This window comes from Heptranchias perlo, chromosome 33 (genome assembly GCF_035084215.1).
Source record: "Heptranchias perlo isolate sHepPer1 chromosome 33, sHepPer1.hap1, whole genome shotgun sequence".
NCBI lineage: Eukaryota > Metazoa > Chordata > Chondrichthyes > Hexanchiformes > Hexanchidae > Heptranchias > Heptranchias perlo.
The window spans coordinates 2,931,810-2,957,867 of NC_090357.1; the positions used below are offsets into that span (position 1 = coordinate 2,931,810).

At 46.7% G+C, this 26,058-nt stretch overlaps 1 protein-coding gene across 4 annotated transcripts; it reads right to left on the bottom strand.

The window, feature by feature from the left end:
• Positions 1-4,226: 4,226 nt before the first annotated feature.
• Positions 4,227-13,900, bottom strand: ten1 (TEN1 subunit of CST complex). 4 transcript variants are annotated; one of them, XM_067970855.1, is made up of 4 exons: positions 13,753-13,900; positions 9,696-9,803; positions 7,378-7,535; positions 4,227-4,914 (listed from the first exon to the last, which is right to left on the bottom strand). In XM_067970855.1, the coding sequence occupies exons 2-4, from the start codon at positions 9,782-9,784 to the stop codon at positions 4,757-4,759; spliced, it is 405 nt and encodes a 134-aa protein (XP_067826956.1). In that variant the 5' UTR covers positions 9,785-9,803; positions 13,753-13,900; the 3' UTR covers positions 4,227-4,756. The 4 variants fall into 4 exon arrangements, with proteins under 4 accessions (XP_067826956.1, XP_067826953.1, XP_067826954.1 ...); XM_067970852.1 differs by lacking the exon at positions 13,753-13,900 and adding an exon at positions 13,652-13,746; XM_067970853.1 differs by lacking the exon at positions 13,753-13,900 and adding an exon at positions 13,482-13,625.
• Between the last annotated feature and the right edge of the window lie 12,158 nt (positions 13,901-26,058).

Genomic DNA, 26,058 nt, shown 5'->3' on the forward strand with positions numbered 1-26,058 from the left:
GGGATGGTGTGTGACTTGGAGGGGAACGTGCAGGTGGTGTTGTTCCCATGTACCTGCTGCTCTTGACCTTCTAGATGGTAGAGGTCGCGAGTTTGGGAGGTGCTGTCGAAGAATCATTGGCGAGTTGCTGCAGTGCATCCTGTGGATGGTACACACTGCAGCCACTGTGCGCCGGTGGTGAAGGGAGTGAATGTTCAGGGTGGTGGATGGGGTGCCAATCAAGCGGGCTGCTTTGTCATGGATGGTGTCGAGCTTCTTGAGTGTTGTTGGAGCTGCACTCATCCAGGCAAGTGGAGAGTATTCCATCACACTCCTGACATGTGCCTTGTAGATGGTGGAAAGGCTTTGGGGAGTCAGGAGGTGAGTCACTCGCTGCAGAATACCCAGCCTCTGACCTGCTCTTGTAGCCACAGTATTTATATGGCTGGTCCAGTTAAGTTTCTGGTCAATGGTGATCCCCAGGATGTTGATGGTGGGGGATTCGACAATGGTAATGCTGTTGAATGTCAAGGGGAGGTGGTTAGACTCTCTCTTGTTGGAGATGGTCATTGCCTGGCACTTGTCTGGCGCGAATGTTACTTGCCACTTATGAGCCCAAGCCTGGATGTTGTCCAGGTCTTGCTGCATGCGGGCTCGGACTGCTTCATTATTTGAGGGGTTGCGAATGGAACTGAACACTGTGCAATCATCAGCGAACATCCCCATTTCTGACCTTATGATGGAGGGAAGGTCATTGATGAAGCAGCTGAAGATGGTTGGGCCTAGGACACTGCCCTGAGGAACTCCTGCAGCAATGCCCTGGGGCTGAGATGATTGGCCTCCAACAACCACTGCCATCTTCCTTTGTGCTAGGTATGACTCCAGCCACTGGAGAGTTTTCCCCCTGATTCCCATTGACTTCAATTTTACTGGGGCTCCTTGGTGCCACACTCGGTCAAATGCTGCCTTGATGTCAAGGGCAGTCACTCTCACCTCACCTCTGGAATTCAGCTCTTTTGTCCATGTTTGGACCAAGGCTGTAATGAGGTCTGGAGCTGAGTGGTCCTGGCGGAACCCAAACTGAGCATCGGTGAGCAGGTTATTGGTGAGTAAGTGCCGCTTGATAGCACTGTCAACGACACCTTCCATCACTTTGCTGATGATTGAGAGTAGACTGATGGGGCGGTAATTGGCCGGGTTGGATTTTTCCTGCTTTTTGTGGACAGGACACACCTGGGCAATTTTCCACATTGTCGGGTAGATGCCAGTGTTGTAACTGTACTGGAACAGCTTGGCTAGAGGCGCAGCTAGTTCTGGAGCACAAGTCTTCAGCACTAGAGCCGGGATGTTGTCGGGGCCCATAGCCTTTACTGTATCCAGTGCACTCAGCCGTTTCTTGATATCACGTGGAGCGAATCGAATTGGCTGAAGACTGGCTTCTGTGATGGTGGGGATAGGGGATATCGGGAGGAGGCCGAGATGGATCATCCACTCGGCACTTCTGGCTGAAGATGGTTGCAAACGCTTCAGCCTTGTCTTTTGCACTCACGTGTTGGACTCTGCCATCATTGAGGATGGGGATGTTTACAGAGCCTCCTCCTCCCATGTCCACCACCATTCACGTCTGGATGTGGCAGGACTGATCTGATCCGTTGGTTGTGGAATCGCTTAGCTCTGTCTATAGCATGTTGCTTCCGCTGTTTAGCATGCATGTAGTCCTGAGTTGCAGCTTCACCAGGTTGGCACCTCATTTTTAGGTACGCCCGGTGCTGCTCTGCTCCTGGCATGCTCTTCTACACTCCTCATTGAACCAGGGTTGATCCCCTGGCTTGTTGGTAATGGTAGAGTGAGGAATATGCCGGGCCATGAGGTTACAGATTGTGGTGGAATACAATTCTGCTGCTGCTGATGGCCCACAGCGCCTCATGGATGCCCAGTTTTGAGCTGCTGGATCGTTCTGAATCTATCCCATTTAGCATGGTGGTAGTGCCACACAACACGTTGAATGGTATCCTCAGTGCGAAGACGGGACTTCATCACCACGAGGACTGTGCGGTGGTCACTCCTACCAATACTGTCATGGACAGATGCATTTGCGACAGGTATATTGGTGAGGACGAGGTCAAGTAAGTTTTTCCCTCGTGTTGCTTCGCTCACCACCTGCTGCAGGCCCAGTCTGGCAGCTATGTCCTTCAGGACTCGGCCAGCTCGATCAGTAGTGGTGCTACCGAGCCACTCTTGGTGATGGACATTGAAGTCCCCCACCCAGAGTACATTCTGTGCCCTTGCTACCCTCAGTGCTTCCTCCAAGTGGTGTTCAACATGGAGGAGGACTGATTCATCAGCTGAGGGAGGACGGTCGGTGGTAATCAGCAGAAGGTTTCCTTGCCCATGTTTGACCTGATGCCATGGGGTCCAGAGTCAATGTTGAGGACTCACAGGGACACTCCCTCCTGACTGTATATCACTGTACCGTCACCTCTGGTCGGTCTGTCCTGCCGGTGGGACAGGACATACCCAGGGATGGTGATGGAAGAGTCTGGGACGTTGGCTGAAAGGTATGATTCTGTGAGTATGGCTATGTCAGGCTGTTGCTTGACTAGTCTGTGGGACAGCTCTCCCAATTTTGGCACAAGTCCTCAGATGTTAGTGAGGAGGACTTTGCAGGGTCAACTGGGCTTGGTTTGCCTTTGTCATGTCCGGTGCCTAGTGGTCCGATGCCGGGTGGTCCGTCCGGTTTTATTCTTATGACTTTTTTTGGCGAGATTGTACATCTGAGTGGCTTGCTGGGCCATTTCAGAGGGCAATTAAGAATCAACCACATTGCTGTGGGTCTGGAGTCACATATAGGCCAGACCTGGTAAGGACGGCAGGTTTCCTTCCCTAAAGGACATTAGATAATGCTGTTCTTGGGGGTGATTAATCGATTTTCCTTTCTCCCTGCTTCAAAATTGCACATAGAACTACCCCCCTCCCCAAGAGACACCATGATTATACACTTCATGAATGGGGAGTGCTCAGTGCAGAAAGGACTCCTGTTGCCCCCCGCCGCCCAGGACAACCGTGAATTTATGTATTTGATGTTGAGTGACGAAGACAGATGCCTTTTTCGGTTCTTAACACAGCCCAGGGGTATCTTCTAACTGAACATACAAGCTCTGCAGTCCTGAAAGTCCTCAGAATCATTCACTATAAAGAAAGAACAATCTTCAAACACAACGATCGTGTGCCTGGATGACAAATTAAATTGCTGCTCTGTTGGCAAATGATTAAGGGGCAACACTGGAGCTGTACAGAAACAAATGCCAACAAGAACCAGGAAAAGACTTGTGTATAAAAGTGATGTAATCGTCATTTCTGGTTAAATTAGGTTCTCCCGTACAGAAACTGCAGTCGAGAAGAGGAACTTCTGACCACTGACATTACTGAAACTCCTCAGATGCATTAACAAGTGCAACTTATTGACTTTCTGGTATTTAACAATATTACCATCCGATTACACCCAATCAGCGACACTCAGATAATTTACATCAAGGCAGCAGCAGTGAGAAAAGAGCATTGATTAATAACCCCCTAGAACAGCAGTATTACCCACACCTTGTCCAGTGTACAGCCAGTATTGTGTAGAGTTACCCATTGAGGGCACATATAGAGACTGTCCACAGAATACAGCAGGCACTGCATGTAGGTTACTCACAGGGTGCAGGATACAGCAGGGGTTGTGTAGTGGTTACTCACAGGGTGCAGGATACAGCAGGGGTTGTGTAGTGGTTACTCACAGGGTGCAGGATACGGCAGGGGTTGTGTAGTGGTTACTCACAGGGTGCAGGATACGGCAGGGGTTGTGTAGTGGTTACTCACAGGGTGCAGGATACGGCAGGGGTTGTGTCGAGGTTACTCAGGGTGCAGGATACGGCAGGGGTTGTGTCGAGGTTACTCATGGTGCAGGATACGGCAGGGTTGTGTAGAGGTTACTCACAGGGTGCAGGATACGGCAGGGTTGTGTAGAGGTTACTCAGAACATACATTGGGGGATGTGCAGAGTTTACCCCCAGAGTTATTGTGATCACAAAGTATTTTTCTGACTGATGGGTATAGGAGATTAACGGGATCCAGTCTCAGCACTATCCCTGGGAATACTTGTTCCATTTTTCACAAAGCAAGAAACCTTGGTACTTTTAGTAGAACCCTTGCATCAACTGATTAAATAGGCAGCGTCAGGATAAAGTAGACCCATAACCACTGTCTTGTGTATTTTGGGGATTTATTCCATAAAGGCAGCAATAAAACAAATATCTTTCAGGCTTAAATCTTGAATATTACAAACAGAAAATAAGTAACACTAAAAAAAATTGACATTCACACTAGAAATCCAGCTCCCTTCTTTCACTGATGCACTACATCGATCATTGTGTTGAACAGTGTGGGTTATGTTCAAGAGTTCACAATGTATCATGAAAATGCACAAATCATACTAAAAAGCATTCCAGAAATTGCAAGTACTGCAACTCTAATTAAACACAAGGGCAAATGTCCAAACAGGAGGTTACTTTCACCTGAACATACCAAACATTTTTGAAAAGCAAAATTGTTAAGGAGCATCCAGTGGTGAGGTAGGCGATGATGTGCAGGAAACAGACTGGATTTTAAGCATCAGCCCAGAACAGAGCAGGTTCAGACAGATCAGTCTTCACAGTAAATACAAACAGCTGCCACGTCTGGGCCTGAGAGTCACTGCCAGTAGCTGCGAGTCCAATGGACAATTTGAGTTACATGTTCAGACATCCCTTTTGTTCACAACCTCAGTTTCAAGTTCGCTCCTTCCATCTCTTTGTTGGAAGTACTTTCTCTGTTCCTGTACCGCGTGCTCCAGTAATGGAAAGTTCATTCCATCCGCGTCCATCAGCAGTCGAGCCTGGATCACAGGAACGTTGCCTGAAAATGCAGCACAGTGCCATTGAATTAATATCTAGCCAATCTGACAAGTGCAGCATGTGCACAGCAGACAGAATGGGCGAAGTAAATGATATTTTGAAGTCCTGTGTTAAGTTGGATCAATCAGTCAGGGTACTATGGCCTCAATGCCCCTGGGACACCAAGTGGAAATATAGCCAGGGCACCTATCCAGGGACTGAATAACATTTTAAATTTACTGTACAATCAACAATAGGAACACAAGTCGACATTCAGCCCAATATTGCAAAATATCTAAGAACAAGGTACAAATATTCCAGTGGGCCCCTATTACACTCCTACGTCTAATTAACCCAAACAGAAACAAGAAAGAAATTGTGAAAATAGAAAGGGAAAAATAAATTACATGTGCTTTGCTCCAACCCATCACACCACAACTTCCCTCAATTTACTGAGCCCATAAGAGAACTTTCTAATATCAGCCAATAATTTGGTCATGTTAATCTCTAATAATCAATATGGGTTTAGAACAATGATTATGCCCAAGTCGACCAAAAATATTCCACAACTTTATTTGTGCAAGCACCAGCCCTTTAATGGAAGGGTCTCTGGCTTTTCCTTGTTAATTCTGTATCCAGAAATCTATCCATAATCCTGAATTCTCATCAGAAGTAGGAGGGACAACGGTCAAATGCTTATAAGCAAATCTTCACCCCTTAAATCATAAGCTTATGGGGATTGCTGGGGTCACCACAATTGTAATGAAGGGACTGGATATTCTTGCCGTGTGCCCTATCCAACTCCAATGAAGGAAATGACATCAGTTCATGTGACTGAAGTTGGAGGAACAACATACATCTGATCAAATGAGGCCAAAGCTAAATTTTTTTTAAGTTTTGCCTTTATACAGTGCCTTTCACGACCTCAGGACGTCCCAAAGTGCTTTACAACCAATGGAGTATTTTTTGAAGTGTAGTCACTCTTGTTATGTAGGAATTTCTATCAAACAGCTCAGCAGCCAGTGAGAGGGCCATGGTATGATACAAGAAGTCTGAAAATGTGAGTTTCTTTGATGTGTGAGGAGTAATAGCCTTTTATAAATACTACCTAATCACCATGTATAATAAGTGAAACTACCAACTAACTATATTGTGTAAGTACCTTGCAGCCAATATTTAATGCGAGCTGGACTTGTAACTCTTGCAGTGGGTAGGCCCCCTCACTTTCTTTGCCAACACTGAAATAAAAGTCTGACTGAGTGTCAGGGGTTGGAATTCTGATCCATCTGTTCCAAAGCTTTCAGAAATAGCAGCTCAACCTGGCAGGAATTCTTTGTCCAATTCTACCACTGACCCACACAAACCCAGTTACTTGCCTCTCCCACAACCCCTGGTGCTCTTTCTAGCTCAACGGGGTGCTCCAATTGATTGGATAGGGATTGGTCTAGCATTGGAATCTTAAAACCTGTAAAAAAGTGATCATACTCCAGCGCTGCTGTCTGGGATTCTGATTGGTACAGAAGTCTGTATAGAGGCACTGCGAAAGCAGATCACGCACTGACCTCTGGGGTCCTGAGCCTACAGTACAGCTTCTTTCCTCTATCTTTTTGGCTGAAACATAACTTAGAATCATAGAATTTTACAGCACGAGGTCATTCGGCCCACTGTGCCTGTGCCGGCTCTCATACTTTTTCAAACTTTTGCTTTTTTACTTCCCCTTTAAAAGCGAATATGGATTCCATTTCCACCACTGTCCTAACAATCCTCATAAAAGAAATTTCTCCCAACTTCTCCCTTGATTCTTTTGGTGATCTTAAATTTACATCCTCCAGTTGTCAACTCAACAACTTGTGGAAATAGTGTTTTTCCCCTATTTATCTCATCAAAATCCTTCATAATTGTGCATACCTGCATCACATCTCCTTTTAACCTTCTCTGTTTCAGTGAAAAGAGTGCTCATTTCTCTACTTTCCTCGTAACTAAATCCATTCATCCCTGGTTCCACCTTAAGTGAATCTTTTCTGCATCCTTTCCACTGCCTTGATATCTTCCTCAAGCCAGGGCATGCTCTCTCCCTCTGCCACCATCTCCAACACTTTTATTCAAGATAAAATGTCTCGTCTGAGGTATTATTTGGATTGATATCAGTTGAGAACAGGGATTGAGGACAATACAGCATAGTTTGTAGTGGGAACTGAAGGTGATGTCATGAGTCTTCCCAAATATTTAGCTGGAGAAAGTTAAGACTCATCCAAGCTGGATATTGGATAAGCAGTCAGCGAGCACACAGGGCGTGAAGAAGTTGAGAGAGATGGTGGAGAGGTACAGCTGGCTATCGTTGGCATTGGTTAGGGCCGTTTCGATGCTGTGGCAGGTGCGGAAACCAGATTGGAGGGATTCAAACAGGGATTTGTGCGAGAGACAGGCATGGAGCTGGGACGCACATCATCATCCATTCTGTCCCCAAATCCTGCCCCCACTTTACCTGCTGTGGTTTCCATCTCTCCGAGTACTATATACTCTGATCCAATGCGAGCTTCGAATGGTTCCACCAGAGAAGTACAAACCCGAAGCTGATAACCAATTGAGTTGTGATGAACAAAGAGAATTGCCTCAGAGATCCTGGCATCATAATTAGTTAACCTATAAAAGAAAACATTTAAACAGAGAAGGTGGCATCCAGAACAGCAGTGTGATATTCTAGAGGGGGCAGGTCTGAAATGCTAGTCTATTATTTTGTGATCGGTTTGAGGAATTTACTAGTTTTGGGAGATTTTCTTCCTGCCCAAGTTTGACATTTGACCAGCAAAGCAGTTTATCGTGGAAAAAGCAGGTCCTCTTATCAGCTTATCTTTCCTGCACTGTGAAATGCTGTATTTCCCGAGGGACTAATGGGCAACTTAGCTACGATGAACTGGTTAGAGAAAGAAATACCGAAACGGAGAATTTACAACACAAAAATTTTACATAGAAATACATGGAATGTACAGCACAGAAACAGGCCATTCGGTCCAACTGGTCAATGCTGGTGTTTATACTCTACACGAGCCTCCTCCTACACTAAATATCTCTTCCCACCTTGCCCCCATATCCCTCTATTCCCTTCTCCCTCAGGTATGCATCGAGCCTCCCCTTAAGTTATTATATAGATATACACAAGCTACTAAATGGAACACAAGAAGTTAATCCCAAAATTTATTTCAGATTAAACCATGACTGCAGGACCAGGAGGCAGAAACAATCTAATAACATTTCAGGACTGATGTCAGGAAGCACTTTTTCGCGAGTGATTAATGGAATGGTCTCTGGGTAGGACAGTGGAGGTAAAAACTTGGGAGTCATTTAGTTAGATATTGTGATTAGGAGAGTGGAAGGGGGGTGGGGGGGTTATCGGTTCCTATGGAAGGATGAGTGAGATGGGCCAAATGGTTTGTATTTATACCTGTGACCTTTCCAAACTTCGAGGTGAGCTTGGTACCTCCCAATAAATAGAAATCAGTCAGGCACCGATGTTTTGATGCAATAGAAGTAGAATCCCTGACTAGAAGGAGCAACAATTACTGAAAAGATCCACACTTCCAATTGACCTGAAGGAGGCAGTACTGGGCTAACCCATTCCCCTTTAAGGATAAGGCAGTAAGTAATGAGCAGCTATCCCTTTGTACTTGTCCAGTGAGCACCCTGGGAATTTCTGTACACAAAGGGGTTGGCACTGGGATGTTTTGTTAATAGTCCAGTTCAAACGGGACACAAAATGGTCAACTAGAGCTTGTCAAATCCACCACTGTTGTCCCCCTCGACAGAGAATGAACACAGTAAGATGATAGTGGCCTGCTCCATGTGCCGTACTGCAGTCCTGGCTTCATCTATCTCCCACACCGGATGCCCCACACAATCAGATCCATACCCTACCTACCAGTGGTACCAAAGGTAGCAGCTGTCCACCAGCTTGCAGTGCTGGCCGTATCCCTCCGCCCACCAGCTTGCAGTGCTGGCCGCATCCCTCCGCCCACCAGCACCCGCCGACAGAAAATGCAAACCTAGATCAGATCTCTACCCTGACCAGTGACCCACATCCGCCACTGACAAAATTAAAGACAGAGAAAGAAGTTGAAGACAACTCAAAAGGGGGAGGGAGATAGAAATACAAATAGAAGAGAAAGAAAGAGAGAGGCAGAAAGAGAATGCTGGACTATTAACAAAACATCCCAGTGCCAACCCCTTTGTGTACAGAAATTCCCAGGGTGCTCACTGGACAAGTACAAAGGGATAGCTGCTCATTACTTACTGCCTTATCCTTAAAGGGGAATGGGTTAGCCCAGTACTGCCTCCTTCAGGTCAATTGGAAGTGTGGATCTTTTCAGTAATTGTTGCTCCTTCTAGTCAGGGATTCTACTTCTATTGCATCAAAACATCGGTGCCTGACTGATTTCTATTTATTGGGAGGTACCAAGCTCACCTCGAAGTTACGCCATAGCAATGGAAAATGTGGACTGAATCCCTTCCTCCATCTGTGCTCCAATCCAAATCTCTTTCCCCTTCCAGCATCTTCCACTCACCACAAGAAAGTTATCTGTGGTAGTTTCCTTCCCCATCATCTCCAATCCAAAAGGGCAGAAGAGAGAGAAACAGCAACTCAAAAACAACAGGCAGGTAACAGAAAGAGAGTGTACTCCCTGACATCACGAGTAGAGAATACAACGGTCTCAAGCGGTTGACCCTGGCAACAGTAACGTAAAAGTCACCCCTGCCCTGCTTCCCCTTTATAGACCCCATGCCAATCATGCACCTATCTGTGCGTACCTGCCGAACGTTCTCAATGCACTTCCTTCCTCAACTTCACCCGAGCAAATCTCCCACAAAAAACGGAACACTCCAGCCTGTGGTAGCATTTTGCTCTGTCCTTGGTCCCTAACAGTAAAAGATAAAAATAATTGAAATTAATTTTAGTTTCACTATTAACGGGAGTCAGTTCATCACTTATATTCAAGGTACAAAATTACCCAGCGTTGCCACACAAAAAGATCGGAGGGTTTGAAAGATCCTGCACAAGGAACCATACTGGTCATCACTCAATACATGCTGACAACATGTATATCACCATTAATCTTTAGCACACAGCAGAGCAAACAGCTGGCAGTAATGTTTGCAAGTTCAATATGACAGGAAATCCTGGAGGAAACAGATTAAACGCAGCTTAGGAAGGAATCACTGCCATAACAAATCGCAAAAAAAGAGTTTAGATGGACAACGGCCCTTACTGCTAATCATAGATTGTTCACACACACAGCCAAAGATCAGTCCCTCCCTTGAGTGTGTGTGAACCTGTGTGAAAAGAAAGTTTGTTTTTGCACAATACATGGACACTGAATCCATTGTGGACAATGTCAATGTAATAATGTACAAATATTCATGAGTTCAACATATATTCATGGGAGCGGGCTCCAAGCTGATCACACCAAGATCCGTTCGCCCACCACCCCTGTGCTCGCTGACCTACATTGACTCCTGGAATTTAAAGTTCTCATCCTGGTTTTCAAATCCCTCCATAGCCTTGTCCCCTCCCTATCTCTGTAACCTCATCCAGCCCGAAAACTCTCCAAGATCTCTGTGCTCCTGCAATTCTGGCCTGTTGCACATCCCCGACTTCCTTTGCCCCACCATTGGCGGCCGTGCTTTCAGCTGCCTCAGCCCGAAGCTCTGGAATTCCCTCCCTAAACCTCTTTGCCTCTCTATCCCCTCTTTTAAGATGCTCCTTAAAACCTGCCTCTTTGACGAAGCTTTCGGTCACCTCTCCTAATGTCTGGGGATTGGTACCTATGCCAAGAAAGCAGTACTGCACACTAGCCAATCAACAGCCTGATCTATCTCTTGGCCAATTACCCAGATTCGCCCATTAACCATCCCCGGTTTCACTGAAGTCCTGGCCAACATCAGCTAACGCAGCAAGGACCAAGTGCTTTTGGTTCAATGGGTCAGTGTTGTACTTTTTTAAAAAAATAACTGAATCATCAGCAGTGTGACAGTCCATAGTTTAATTGTAACTGTGTTTTGAATATTTAGGCACCATTACACCACCGAGGTAACCTTTGATCTTCACCGGCTGGATGGTAATCTGGCGGAGCGGATCACACGTCCGTTGCTGAACACGCCATTGATTTCAGGCGATAGTATCGCCCAGGCAGTGAAGGTGAACACTACCCCACACACATTTTTGCCGTGCGTCACTCATTAGGACAGAGTGCCTTGGTTTGCTTTAACGATGTGACTGATGTCCACGTGACCAAACGAGAGAGGTGGTGTTGTGTGCTGCTCTGCTCGAATACAACTCCCTCCATCTTACCCCCCTATTGTTTTCGTTATATAGTTCAATCTTCGACCCGATTTGTTGACTGCTGCTCCGCAGTGATTGGACATAAATCAAGTGTACTAAAACCCCTAGAGCTCTTTCAACTTCATCCGTTCCCATTTCAAGATCATTCATGAAGTACCTGTCACCTATTTTTCTTCCAAAGCACAGCACTTTACCCTAGTCTATATTAAATTTCGCCTGTCCACTTCCATGTTTTACCCACTTAATTTGTAGTTCCCAAACGGCCTCCTCAGATTCAACTCTCCCTCCTAATCTGGTATGTGCAAATTTGATCAGTTTGCACTGAACTTCTGAATCAGTCATTAATATAAACAGACAGTAAGGATCCCAAAACTGATCCCCGTGACACTCCATTCAATACTCACCCGAACCCAAATATGTCTTATCTAGCAAGTGCCACTGCTTTTAAGCCAGTTAGGACTTCAACTTCATTTATGTCAAGTTGTTACATCGACTTGAATTATTGCTATTTAGGAAGGCCATGTTGCTCCTATCTTCCCTAGTGAATATTTGAAGGAAATAAACACAGCATTTTAACTCTCTTATGTTTGCGTGGTGTCGCTGGTACTGAATGATTGCTTCAGGAGAGATTAAGGGAAACATTTACACAGATGGTTATTAAAGCACAGAATGCTTTGTCGCAGGGAGTGGTTGAGGCAGAGGCCATTGCATCTTTTAAGGGATATTCGAGTAAATATTTCAAGCTGAGGGAGCTAATACAGCTATGGGGAGAGAGAGCAGGGCAGTGGGATAAGTTCAAGCAAAGAGCCAGCAGACACAATTGGCAAATCGCCGCCCTCTGTATTGTAAACTTCTTTGGTTCTAAATAAATGCAACTATTAATAAAGCTCTTCTCTCTATATTAAGTCCTGATGTGGAGATGCCGGTGATGGACTGGGGTTGACAATTGTAAACAATTTTACAACACCAAGTTATAGTCCAGCAATTTTATTTTAAATTCACAAGCTTTCGGAGGCGACCTCCTTCCTCAGGTGAACGATGTGGAAATCGTTCCCACATTGATGTGGAACGATGTGGAAATCGTTTCCACATCGTTCACCTGAGGAAGGAGGTCGCCTCCGAAAGCTTGTGAATTTAAAATAAAATTGCTGGACTATAACTTGGTGTTGTAAAATTGTTTACAATATATTAAGTCCAAGTGCCCAAAACTTGAATACTACTCTCATCTGGTGAGGCTCCAGGAAGGACACAAGATGAAAAAAAATCTCTTACTTCCATCCTCCAACAGTCAGCATCTTTTCCAACTCTATTTTATCAATACTTCCAGGGTCGCTGTTTTACTCTGGATTCCAATAAAACTCCTACTACCCCATCCCGCACACTCTACCTCCGCTCTGCAGCTCCATTAATCAATGGCTTACAATCAAAGCTCAATCGCACCGACCCCGACTCACTCCGTCCCAGTGTTTCAGAACTCCCGCCGGCCGCAAACCCCGCCCATACCTCCCGCAAACCCCGCCCCCGCCGGCCGCAAACCCCGCCCATACCTCCCGCAAACCCCGCCCCACCGGCCGCAAACCCCGCCCATACCTCCCGCAAACCCCGCCCCCACCGACCGCAAACCCCGCCCATACCTCCCGCAAACCCCGCCCCCGCCGGCCGCAAACCCCGCCCATACCTCCCGCAAACCCCGCCCCACCGGCCGCAAACCCCGCCCATACCTCCCGCAAACCCCGCCCCCACCGACCGCAAACCCCGCCCATACCTCCAGCAAATCCCGCCCCCACCGGCCGCAAACCCCGCCCATACCTCCCGCAAACCCCGCCCATACCTCCCGCAAACCCCGCCCATACCTCCAGCAAACCCCGCCCCCTCCGGCCGCAAACCCCGCCCATACCTCCCGCAAACCCCGCCCCACCGGCCGCAAACCCCGCCCATACCTCCAGCAAACCCCGCCCCCACCGGCCGCAAACCCCGCCCATACCTCCCGCAAACCCCGCCCCACCGGCCGCAAACCCCGCCCATACCTCCAGCAAACCCCGCCCCCACCGGCCGCAAACCCCGCCCATACCTCCAGCAAACCCCGCCCCCACCGGCCGCAAACCCCGCCCATACCTCCAGCAAACCCCGCCCCCACCGGCCGCAAACCCCGCCCATACCTCCCGCAAACCCCGCCCCCACCGGCCGCAAACCCCGCCCATACCTCCCGCAAACCCCGCCACCGCCTCAATAACCAGTCAGTAGGCCGGTGCCACCTTCTCGCTCCGGCATAGCCGACGGTTCCAGTCAATGCGATGCTTCCGGGGCCGGGCTATCGCCCCCCCCGGGGAGCCGGTGAGCGCCGGGCCTCGAGCCCCGGTGACTATCGCCCCCCCCCCTCGCGCGCGCGCGCGTGCGTGCGTTTTCCGTTAAGATTTGAACTCACGGACTCGCTCGCTCCCGCCGCCCGCGCGGGCTGCCGGGTAACGGTCCGGTCAGGTGACCGTAACTATGGCGACTGCAGTCGGCCTGGGGCCTCGGGCCTACCTGGCGGTTTCCGGGGGCTCCGGGCGCTCAGTGGCGGTTGAAATTCCTGTGGTTTGATTGGTGCCGCTCCTGACCGCAGACGCAGCGCCGTATCGTGTAATGGGCGCCTCCAGTGACAGCAGTGATGGCGGTCGTTTCTAACAGTGAACCTTAACCTTGTTCAGACAAGATGTTAAACTGAGGCCGGGTCTGCTCTCTCGGGGATGTAAGACATCCCACCGCACTATTCAAAGACAAGCAGGGGAGTTCTCCCCGGTGTCCTGGGGCCGATATTCATCCCTCAACCAACATCACGAAAACATGATCTGGTCGTCATCACCTTACTGTTTGTGGGATCTTGCTGTGCGCCAATTGGCTGTTGTGTTTCCTGCACTACAACAGTGACCACCCTTCAAAAGTACTTTATCGGCTGTAAAGCGCTTTGGGATGTTCTGAGGTCATGAAAGGCGCCATATAAATAGGGCCACCACTGATGATGCAGGTCTGCCATGTTGCCAATAGTCGTTTTAATTTGGTCTCAGGTTGTGAGTGACATTTGCAAGGCTGCTCTTATCGCCCATCCCTTTTCACTCTGGGACGATGGTGATGGCTCATTTGAAGCACTGCTGTCCAGGTGCTGATGGTGCTCCCACAATAGTGTTGGTGGGGAATTCCAGTATATTGGCTCAGCAATCGTGAAGGAATGGCAATGTACGTCCAAGTCTCGAATAGTGTGTGACTGGAGGTGATGGTGTTCCCAAGTTTTAGGTTAGTTTGCAATCGGTCATTCTCCATGTTTATCATATAAATCTCATTCCCAATATCGTCACTAGACACTTGAAAGAAAGGGTATGCACTCGAAATATCATAACTTTCCTTTTCTCTTTACAGATGTTCATTGAACATTGTGTATTTCCAGCATTTTCTGTATGTATTTCCTGTCCCATTAACCCAGTAGAGTCAGCCTACACCCAATAATACCAGTAAACAAGATTTCTGCCCATAATTTTGGCATAGCCATCTTTTCTCATTAAGGCCATTCAAATAGCCATGTCCCATTAATCCTAGTGAAACCAGCCCACGGAGTTATTAATCCTGTTGAGTTGGTCCTGTCCAATTAATTACAAGAAAGAAAGACTTGCATTTTTATATAGTGTCTTTCACAACTTCAGGACGTCCCAAAACGCTTTACAGCAAATGAAGCACTTTTGAAGTGTAGTCACTGTTGGAATGTAAGGAAATTTGCGCACACAAAACTCCCACCCACAGCAATGAGATAAGTGACAATATAGTTTTTTTAGTGTTGTTGGTTAAGGGACAAATATTGGCCAGGTCACTGAAAACTCCCCTGCTCTTCTTTGAATAGTGCTGTGGGATCTTTGACATCCCCCTAAGAGGGCAGATGGGGCCTCAGTTTAACGTCTCATCAGAAAGAAGGCACCTCCGACAGTGCAGCACTCCCTCAGTACTGCATTGGAGTGTCGACCTCGATTACGTGCTCAAGTTGCTGGAGTGGGCCTTGAACCTTCTAACTCAGTTACCACTGATCCAAGGCTGACATGCAGTAGAGCCAACCCTTTCCCTTTTAATCCTTTTTTACATATTTGTTCTTGGGATAAGAACATAAGAACATAAGAACATAAGAAATTGGAGCAGGAGTAGGCCAATCGGCCCCTCGAGCCTGCTCCGCCATTCAATAAGATCACGGCTGATCTGATCCCAACCACAAATCTAAAGAACACAAGAAGTCGGAGCAGGACCCGGCCACATAGCCCCTGGGCCCTCTCCTCCACCCACAGGGCATTGACCGATCCGAACTCAGCTTCATGTCCAATTTCCTGCCCGCTCCCCATAACCCCTAATTCCCTTTACTTCTAGGAAACTGTCTATTTCTGTTTTAAATTTATCTAATGATGTAGCTTCCACAGCTTCCTGGGGCAGCAAATTCCACAGACCTACCACCCTCTGAGTGAAGAAGTTTCTCCTCATCTCAGTTTTGAAAGAGCAGCCCCTTATTCTAAGATTATGCCCCCTAGTTCTAGTTTCACCCATCTTTGGGAACATCCTTACTGCATCCACCCGATCAAGACCCTTCACAATCTTATATGTTTCAATAAGATCGCCTCTCATTCTTCTGAACTCCAATGAGTAGAGTCCCAATCTACTCAACCTCTCCTCATATGTCCGCCCCCTCATCCCCGGGATTAACCGAGTGAACCTTCTTTGTACTGCCTCGAGAGCAAGTATGTCTTTTCTTAAGTATGGAGACCAAAACTGTATGCAGTATTCCAGGTGCGGTCTCACCAATACCTTATATAACTGCAGCAATACCTCCTTGTTTTTATATTCTATCCCCCTAGCAATAAAAGCCAACATTCCGTTGGCTTTCTTGATCACCTGCTGCACCTGCATACCAACTTTTTGATTTTCTTGCACTGGGACCCCCAGATCCCTTTGTACTACAGTACTTTCCAGTCTCTCGCCATTAAGAAAATAACTTGCTCTCTGATTTTTCCTGCCAAAGTGCATAACCTCACATTTTCCAATATTATATTGCATCTGCCAAATCTCCGCCCACTCACCCAGCCTGTCTATATCCCCTTGCAGGTTTTTTATGTCCTCCTCACTCTCTACTTTCCCTCCCATCTTTGTATCATCTGCAAATTTTGATATGTTGCACTCGGTCCCCTCCTCCAAATCGTTAATATAGATTGTAAAGATTTGGGGACCCAGCACCGACCCCTGTGGAACACCACTGGTTACTGGTTGCCAGTCCGAAAATGAACCATTTATCCCAACTCTCTGCTTCCTGTTCGATAACCAATCCTCCACCCATGCCAGAATATTACCCCCAATCCCGTGATTTTTTATCTTAAGTAATAATCTTTTATGTGGCACCTTGTCGAATGCCTTCTGGAAGTCTAAATACACTATGTCCACTGGTTCCCCTTTATCCACCCTATACGTTATATCCTCGAAGAACTCAAGCAAATTTGTCAGACATGACTTCCCCTTCATAAAGCCATGCTGACTTTGTCCTATTAAATTATGCTTATCTAAATGTTCCGTTACTGTCTCCTTAATAATAGACTCCAAAATTTTACCCACCACAGATGTTAAGCTAACTGGCCTATAATTTCCAGCCTTCTGCCTACTACCCTTTTTAAATAACGGTGTTACATTAGCAGTTTTCCAATCTGCCGGGACCTCTCCTGAGTCCAGGGAATTTTGGAAAACTATCACCAAAGCATCCACAATCCCTACTGCCACTTCCCTCAAGACCCTAGGATGGAAGCCATCAGGTCCAGGGGATTTATCCGCCTTGAGTCCCATTATTTTACTGAGTACCATCTCCTGAGTGATTTTAATCGTATTTAGCTCCTCCCCCCCGAGAGTCCCCTGTTTGTCCAGTGTTGGGATATTCTTAGTGTCCTCTACTGTAAAGACTGAAACAAAATATTTGTTCAGCATTTTTGCCATCTCCATGTTTCCCACCATTAATTTCCCGGTCTCATCCTCCAAGGGACCTATGTTTGCCTTAGCCACCCTTTTTCTTTTTATATAACTATAGAAACTCTTGCTATCTGTTTTTATATTTTTTGCTAATTTCTTTTCATATTCTAACTTCCCTTTCTTAATCAATCCTTTAGTTACTTTTTGCTGTCTTTTGAAGAATTCCCAATCTTCTATCCTCCCACTAAGTTTGGCTACCTTATATGTCCTTGTTTTAGTCGGATGTGGGTGATGCTGACGAGGCAGTATTTATTGCCCGTTCCTTGTTGCACTAGGGCATTAAGAGTCAACCACATAGTGTGAGGCTAGAGCGAGATATAGGCCAGACCAGGTAGGCATGGCAGATTCCTTTCCCTGAGGACATTAGTGAACCAGTTAGATTCTTACAACAATCCAGACAATCAGCTTTGTCATTTTTTCTGGTGCCCGCCCACAAATTACCAGATTAGTTTGAATTCCATTTCACAATTTGCCAAGGTGGGATTTGAACTCTGTGTTGCTATTGCAATGCCATAAATCATTACACTACTGTACCCGGCCAGCCATTTTATCATTAATCCTAATAAAACCGCCCCATTCCATTAATCCCACTGAGCGGTCCCTGCCCATTAATCCCATTAGATGCAGCCCTGTCCCACTGTCCCTGTTCAGTTGGCCTGTTAGTACCGTTGAGCCATCCCAGTCCCATTAACCTGGGTCGAGATGGTCCTGGCTCCTTAATCCAATCTGATCTGGCCATTCCCAGTGGTCCCATCCTATTAATCTGACCCCATTCTATTAATTCCAGTAGAGCCAACCCTAATAATACTCCAGGAAGCAGGAACATGGGAAGTGTGAACAGGTTATAGATCTCATGCAACACAGATGCAACCGCTGGGAGGTTGGGGATGAGGAAAGTTTGACTTATGATCCCTTTTCCCCAACCTGAAATGACCCAATATCTCCTTCCAACCGATACATTTTTTTTAATTATTCATTCATTCTCGGGATGTGGGCGTCACTGGCAAATCTGGCATTTATTGCTCATCCCTAATATAACTGAGGGGCTCGCTAGACCACTTCAGAGGGCAGTTAAGGATCAACCACGTTGCTGCAGGACTGGACTCATATAGGCACAGACCGGGTAAGGACGGCAGATTTCCTTCCCGAAAAGACAGTGAATCAGTTGGGTTTTTTACGACAATCCGACAGCTTCATGGTCACTTTTACTGATGACAGCTTTTCATTTCCAGATTTTTAAAAAACAAAGTGAATTGAAATTCTCAAACTGCCATAGTGGGATTTGAACACGAGCCTCTGGATTAATAGACCAGTAACATAATCACTATGCTACCATACCCTATTCCCAACATGTTTGCACCTCTGCCATGTAATCATAGAGATTAGTGATAATTACTGGCGTAACCTAAGTGGGGCAATAGTCTGAAATGGAAATTTATGTTTTACAACAACTATTGGAGTATAAAGGGCAAGACAGGGTGACATAAACGAGAGGTGGTGAGAAAGGAAAGTGAATTAATGGGGATAAACAAACCAGGTGTCTATGGTATAAAGGCTTTGCAGTTCTGAACACAAATTGTTCAGTTTCATTAACTGGGCTTTCTGTGTGTTCATGAGGCATAGTACAGTGGGACATCTTTGCCTGGTGCAAATAGGAAGGATTTCTGTGAGAGCAGATGATTTATTGAGTTCAGTAAAACCCAGTCAAGATAAAGTTACTGAACCGTGAGTTTATTGCTCATGGCCAGTGGGAGTAAAGTGAAATTGCACAGCTTCTTGTGGAGGCTGAGATTAATGACGGCAGGCTCTCCCTGTTATTACACGTAAAAGAGCAGCACTAATGCAGGTTGAACACAATATAAACATGCAGAGAAAACAGTGCAATCAACAGTCAACAAGAATACACCAAAAACACAGGACACGGAGGACAGAAATCTGCTAGTATCTGGTAATGAAGGGTTACAGAACCAAGGCGGGTAGTTGGAGTCAAGATACAAATCAGCCATGATCTAATTGAATGGCGGAACAGGCTCGAGGGGTTTAATGGCCTACTCCTGCTCCTATATTCCTCTGTAACTAATTCCTACCCCCACACATATTCCTCAATGTCCAACAGTGCCGTTTCCTCCTTCTCCCCCACCCCGTCATCATTCTGAGCTAAGCCTGTTGAAGGTGTGGATAGGGAGACTGGATGCAGAGCCTTTAGGATCAGAAGAGGGCTATGGACCATATTCCTATAGCTCAAGCTTTCTCCAACACTGGAGAATGGAGGACAGACAGCTGTACCATTGTTCTCTGCTGCACTGAGTCAGTATAACCCCAGTGTGACAATTAATCTTGATTTGAGGGAGTGCTGCTCTGTCGGAGGTGCTGTCTTTTGAATGAGATGTTAATCCGAGGCCCCGTCTGCCCCCTCAGGTGGACGTAAAAGATCCCATGGCACTATTTCGAAGAAGAGCAGCGGAGTTCTCCCCGGTGTCTTGGCCACTATTCATTCCTCAACCAACATCACTAAAACAGATGGTCTGGTCATTTATTTCATTGCTGTTTGTGGGACCTTGCTGTGCGCAAATTGGCTGACACGTTTCCTATATTACAACAGTGACTGCACTTCAAAAGTACTTCATTAAAGCGTTTTGGGACGTACTGAGGTCGTGAAAGGTGCTATTTAAATGCAAGTTCTTTCTTTTATCTGTGCACATTGTTTATGGAAAATACGTGTGGTTCTCATTACGTCTCTGTTTGGACAATAGAAGACACACTGTTCAGACAAGTTAAAAATATAATCACGAAAGTTTAAAAAAAACCATAGGCACAATATTCACAGAACAGTCCGTATAGGATTAGCATCTCAGGATTCTGCCTCCAGCAGTCATTACAGTCTCCTGGAATAGAACAGCTTCTTCAGATGAGCTGACTCAATCTTTGGTAAACAGGACTTAGTCCCAAAGTGTATCTTTTAAGAAGAGGTATTACATCTGGAATACCAGAACTTGGTGCATCCTCACCAGATCTACAATCCATGAAAAACTCATCTCTTAAACCCTCTTTCTTTGAAATTGGTGATATCAATCAGACGTGATTAAAGGAACAATCACAAACACAATACCATGGAGACAATTACATAGAATGCTAACGAGACTTTAAACACGCATCATCCGAGACTGAAACACCCAACATCGCCTCTAAACCTTATAGTACACAGTTCAACTCCCAGCTAGATAAAAGCACTAGGGGATAATGTTCCAGCTTTGCATTCGCAACCTTTACTGGGGCTAAATGAGTTAAATTATGAGGACAGGTTGCATGGACTAGGCTTGCATTCCCTTGAGTACAGAAGATTAAGGGGTGATCTAATTGAGATGTTTAAGATGATTAAAGGATATAATAGGGTAAATACAGAGAAACTATTTCCTGTGGTGGGGGAGTCTAGAACAAGGGGGCATAACCTTAAAATTAGAGCTAGGCCATTCAGGGGTGATGTCAGGAAGCACTTCTTCACACAAAGGGGAGTGGAAATCAGGAACTCTCTCCTCCAAAAAGCTGTTGAGGCTGGGGGTCAATTGAAAATTTCAAAACTGATTTTGATAGATTTTTGTTAGGCGAGGGTATTAAGGGTTATGGAACCAAGGCGGGTAAATTGAGTCAAGATACAGATCAGCCATGATCTAATTGAATGGCGGAACAGGCTCGAGGGGCTGAATGGCCTCACTGCTGTTGCTATGTTGCTAACCTCACCCGCTGGAAGCGTATATAACTACAACACATGCTCTGTGCATGATTTTCTGACCATTTAAATAAATAGTTGGAAAACTGCAGTGAGTGGCTCAAATTTCCGAAATTCAGGTAAGGTTCCCATGTGAAGTTGCAAAGTCAGAAAATTGACTGATTTCCAGTCAAAAGGAATCTGCCCTTTCTTGCAGTCTCCCATTTTGTACCTAACAAAAGCACAGCCTTTATTTTAAACCCTGTTAAGTTATTCGAGTTATACAAGACCAAAAAATAGTTATTTTGTCACAAGTATCACGTGCTAGTGGCACGCACCGTAAGATAGTGAGTGCAGCACTTTTATGAGGATTTATTTGTTGAAATTGTTCTGCTTTGCTACAACTTTTAGGTATCCTGTCATCTCCACATAAAAGTGTTTCATAAACATTGTTTATGGATGGAGAGACAGATGTAATTTTTATCACAATTACACCACGTACAAGTGATGCAGTGATGTGTTGTGCAGTTTAGGTAATTGCATCGTACAGTTATGAACAAATGAGACGGTGCTCTGTAAATTTCAATTCACGTCTTTAAAAGATCAGAGCGATCAATACAATAATCAATCCTATAGATCGATACCGATCATAGATCTGAGTGATACTGAATATAAACCAAGAGCTCAATCCTGGTTGTAGATTCTAGTAATAAAATTGATCATAAATCTCAGCGATCAATGCTAATTGTAGACCCAAAGATCAGTGCTGAAAATAGACCCCAGAGATCAATTATCACAGATCAGAGATGACCATTGGTCCAAAGGATTAGTATCACTAGAAATGTCTGTGAATAATTGTCTGATGTGTTGAGTTCAGCTTTGTGGAGTGTTTGCTGTGCTGTCCCACATTGCCGCTAGCCACACTGTACCTCACACCACTGCTCCATCTCACTACTGCCCCCTGTACCTCACACCACTGCTCCGTCTCACTACTGCCCCCTGTACCTCACACCACTGCTCCGTCTCACTACTGCCCCCTGTACCTCACACCACTGCTCCGTCTCACTACTGCCCCCTGTACCTCACACCACTGCTCCGTCTCACTACTGCCCCCTGTACCTCACACCACTGCTCCGTCTCACTACTGTCCCCTGTACCTCACACCACTGCTCCGTCTCACTACTGCCCCCTGTACCTCACACCACTGCTCCGTCTCACTACTGCCCCCTGTACCTCACACCACTGCTCCGTCTCACTACTGTCCCCTGTACCTCACACCACTGCTCCGTCTCACTACTGTCCCCTGTACCTCACACCACTGCTCCGTCTCACTACTGCCCCCTGTACCTCACACCACTGCTCCGTCTCACTACTGCCCCCTGTACCTCACACCACTGCTCCGTCTCACTACTGTCCCCTGTACCTCACACCACTGCTCCGTCTCACTACTGCCCCCTGTACCTCACACCACTGCTCCGTCTCACTACTGCCCCCTGTACCTCACACCACTGCTCTGTCTCACTACTGCCCCCTGTACCTCACACTGCTGCTCCGTCTCACTACTGTCCCATATACCTCACACCACTGCTCCATCTCACTACTGCCCCCTGTACCTCACACCACTGCTCCGTCTCACTACTGCCCCCTGTACCTCACACCACTGCTCCGTCTCACTACTGCCCCCTGTACCTCACACCACTGCTCTGTCTCACTACTGCCCCCTGTACCTCACACTGCTGCTCCGTCTCACTACTGTCCCATATACCTCACACCACTGCTCCGTCTCACTATTGCCCCCTGTACCTCACACCACTGCTCCATCTCACTACTGTCCCGTATACCTCACACCACTGCTCCGTCTCACTACTGCCCCCTGTACCTCACACCGCTGCTCCGTCTCACTACTGCCCCGTGCACCTCACATCACTGCTCCGTCTCACTACTGCCCCGTGCATCTCACACCATTGCTCCATCTCACTACTGCCCCCTGTACCTCACACCACTGCTCCATCTCACTACTATCCCGTGCACCTCACACCACTGCTCCGTCTCACTACTGCCCCGTGCACCTCACACCACTGCTCCGTCTCACTACTGCCCCCTGTACCTCACACCACTGCTCCATCTCACTACTACCCCGTGCACCTCACACCACTGCTCCGTCTCACTACTGCCCCCTGTACCTCACACCACTGCTCCGTCTCATTACTGTCCAGTATACCTCACACCACTGCTCCGTCTCACTACTGTCTGGTATACCTCACACCACTGCTCCATCTCACTACTGTCCCGTATACCTCACACCACTGTTCCGTCTCACTACTGTCTGGTGTACCTCACACCATTGCTCCATCTCACTACTGTCCCGTCTCACTACTGTCTGGTGTACCTCACACCACTGCTCTGTGTCACTACTGTCCCATGTACCTTACACCACTGCTCTCTCTCACTACTACCCCGTGTACCTCACACCACTGATCTCTCTCTTACACTATTGCCACATTTACCTCACACCACTGCTCTGTCTCACTACTGTCCCTTGTACCTCACACCACTGCTCCGTCTCACTACTGTCCCTTGTACCTCAGACCATTGCTCCCTCTCACTACTGCCCCATGTCACCACACCCGTCCTGCGCAGCAGAGGTATTGCAAACTTCAAAATAAAGAACATTTGTTGTCTAATTGTTCAAATTTGTGATCTCAGACCACTGAGTTGAACGGCGGCCAGTGAATATAAACAGGAAGCTAAGTGTTAGAGCTCAATCCGAACGTGGCCTATCCTATAATCCCGTGACCGCGCTCACTACTGGGGTTACCAACTCTGCTTGAACGTATTCCTGGAGGTTTCATCACATGACCGCCTGCCGCCAACTGCCCCTCCCCCACGCTCCGCCCATTGGTCGCCTGACACGTCCATCCTCGCAATGCTCCGCCTTTCCCACGGCCAATTGGAAAGTGAAAAGACTCTTCGTTACCCAATTGGATGATTCTTGACTGTCAGTCAAACAGCCTTTTTTCACATCTCCAATATTTTTATAACTAAAAAACAGAAGTATTCAAAAAAAAATTTTTAAAACACACAATTTTTTTTTAACGCCCCAATGATTTTTCTCCCGTGTTTTGCTTGCAACAGTGTCCTGGAGATTAATCTTCAATTCCTGGAGACTCCAGGCCAATCCTGGAGGGTTGGCAACTCTACTCACTGCAGAGGCCTGAGTTTGAATGAAGCCACAGATGGACAGTGGACATATCTTGCTCGCGCTGAGACCTGCCGTGTGCAGTCAGGGGAACTTCGTGTCTGATCAACAGTCTGTGAAATAAAATGCACAGAAAACAGATGCAGTCAGAATTTTACTGAGAATGAGCAATCGTTAACCGTACAGAGAGCATTCATGTCGAGCCAGGTCGTGCGGCTGATTCCGAACCTATCAGTAAATATCTGCCTGAACTTCAGCAAAATAAAAATCATATCTTGCTGTTTTCTACTTTCCCTTTTCTGATAATTTACATAGAATTTTACAGCACAGAAACAGGCCATTGGGTCCAACTGGTCCATGCCAGTGTTTATGCTCCACACGAGCCTCCTCCCTCCCTACTTCATCTCACCCTATCAGCATATCCTTCTATTCCTTTCTCCTTCGTGTGTTTATCCAGCTTCCCCTTAAATGCATCCATGCTATTCACCTCAAGCACTCCTTGTGGGAGCGAGTTCCACATTCTCACCAATCTCTGGGTAAAGAAGTTTCTCCTGAATTCCCTATTGGATTTATTAGTGACTATCTTATATTTAAGGCCGCTAGATTTGGACTCCCCCCATAAGTGGAAACATCTTCTCTACATCTACCCTATCAAACCCTTCATAATTTTAAAGACCTCTATCAGGTCACCCCTCAGCCTTCACTTTTCTAGGGAAAGGAGCCCCAGCCTGTTCAGTCTTTCCTGATAGTTATAACCTCTCAGTTCTGGTATCAATCTTGTAAATCTTTTTTGACGTTCTCCAGTGCCTCTATATCCTTTTTGTAATATGGAGAACAGAACTGTGCACAGTGCTCCAAGTGTGGTCTAACCAAAGTTCTATACAAGTTTAACATAACTTCCCTACTTTTCAATTCTACTCGTCTAGAAATTAATCCCAGTGTTTTATTTGCACTTTTTAAGCCAAAGAGTTTGCGGTTTGAGGGGTGTTGCTATACAACAGGTGCCCCTTTCGATTTGTAACGGTTACTGTACTTTAAGGTATTTCACTGTATGTGATTCACCTGCTGAGAGATGTGTACAACTGCAAGCCATTTGCTTTCTCCAGCAAGCCCACCTCAACCCCTGATCTCACCTTGACATTCAACAGCATTACCATCGCCGAATCCCCCACCATCAACATCCTGGGGGTCACCATTGACCAGAAACTTAACTGGACCAGCCATATGAATACTGTGGCTACGAGAGCAGGTCAGAGGCTGGGTATTCTGCGGCGAGTGACTCACCTCCTGACTCCCCAAAACCTTTCCATCATTTACAAGGCACAAGTCAGGAGTGTGATGGAATAATCTCCACTTGCCTGGATGAGTGCAGCTCCAACAACACTCAAGAAGCTCAACACCATCCAGGACAAAGCAGCCCGCTTGATTGGCACCCCATCCACCACCTTAAACATTCACACCCTTCACCACCGGCGCACCCTGGCTGCAGTGTGTACCATCCACAGGATGCACTGCAGCAACTCGCCAAGGCTTCTTCGACAGCACCTCCCAAACCTGCAACCTCTACCACCTAGAAGGACAAGGGCAGCAGGTGCATGGGAACAACACCACCTGCACGTTCCCCTCCAAGTCACACACCATCCCGACTTGGAAATATATCGCCGTTCCTTCATCGTCGCTGGGTCAAAATCCTGGAACTCCCTTCCTAACAGCACTGTGGGAGAACCGTCACCACACGGACTGCAGCGGTTCAAGAAGGCGGCTCACCACCACCTTCTCAAGGGCAATTAGGGATGGGCAATAAATGCTGGCCTTACCAGCGACGCCCACATCCCATGAACGAATAAAAAAAAAATGTAGCACCAATAGTACAAACCGGAGAGCTTTGTCAGTCTTCACAGATCAATTG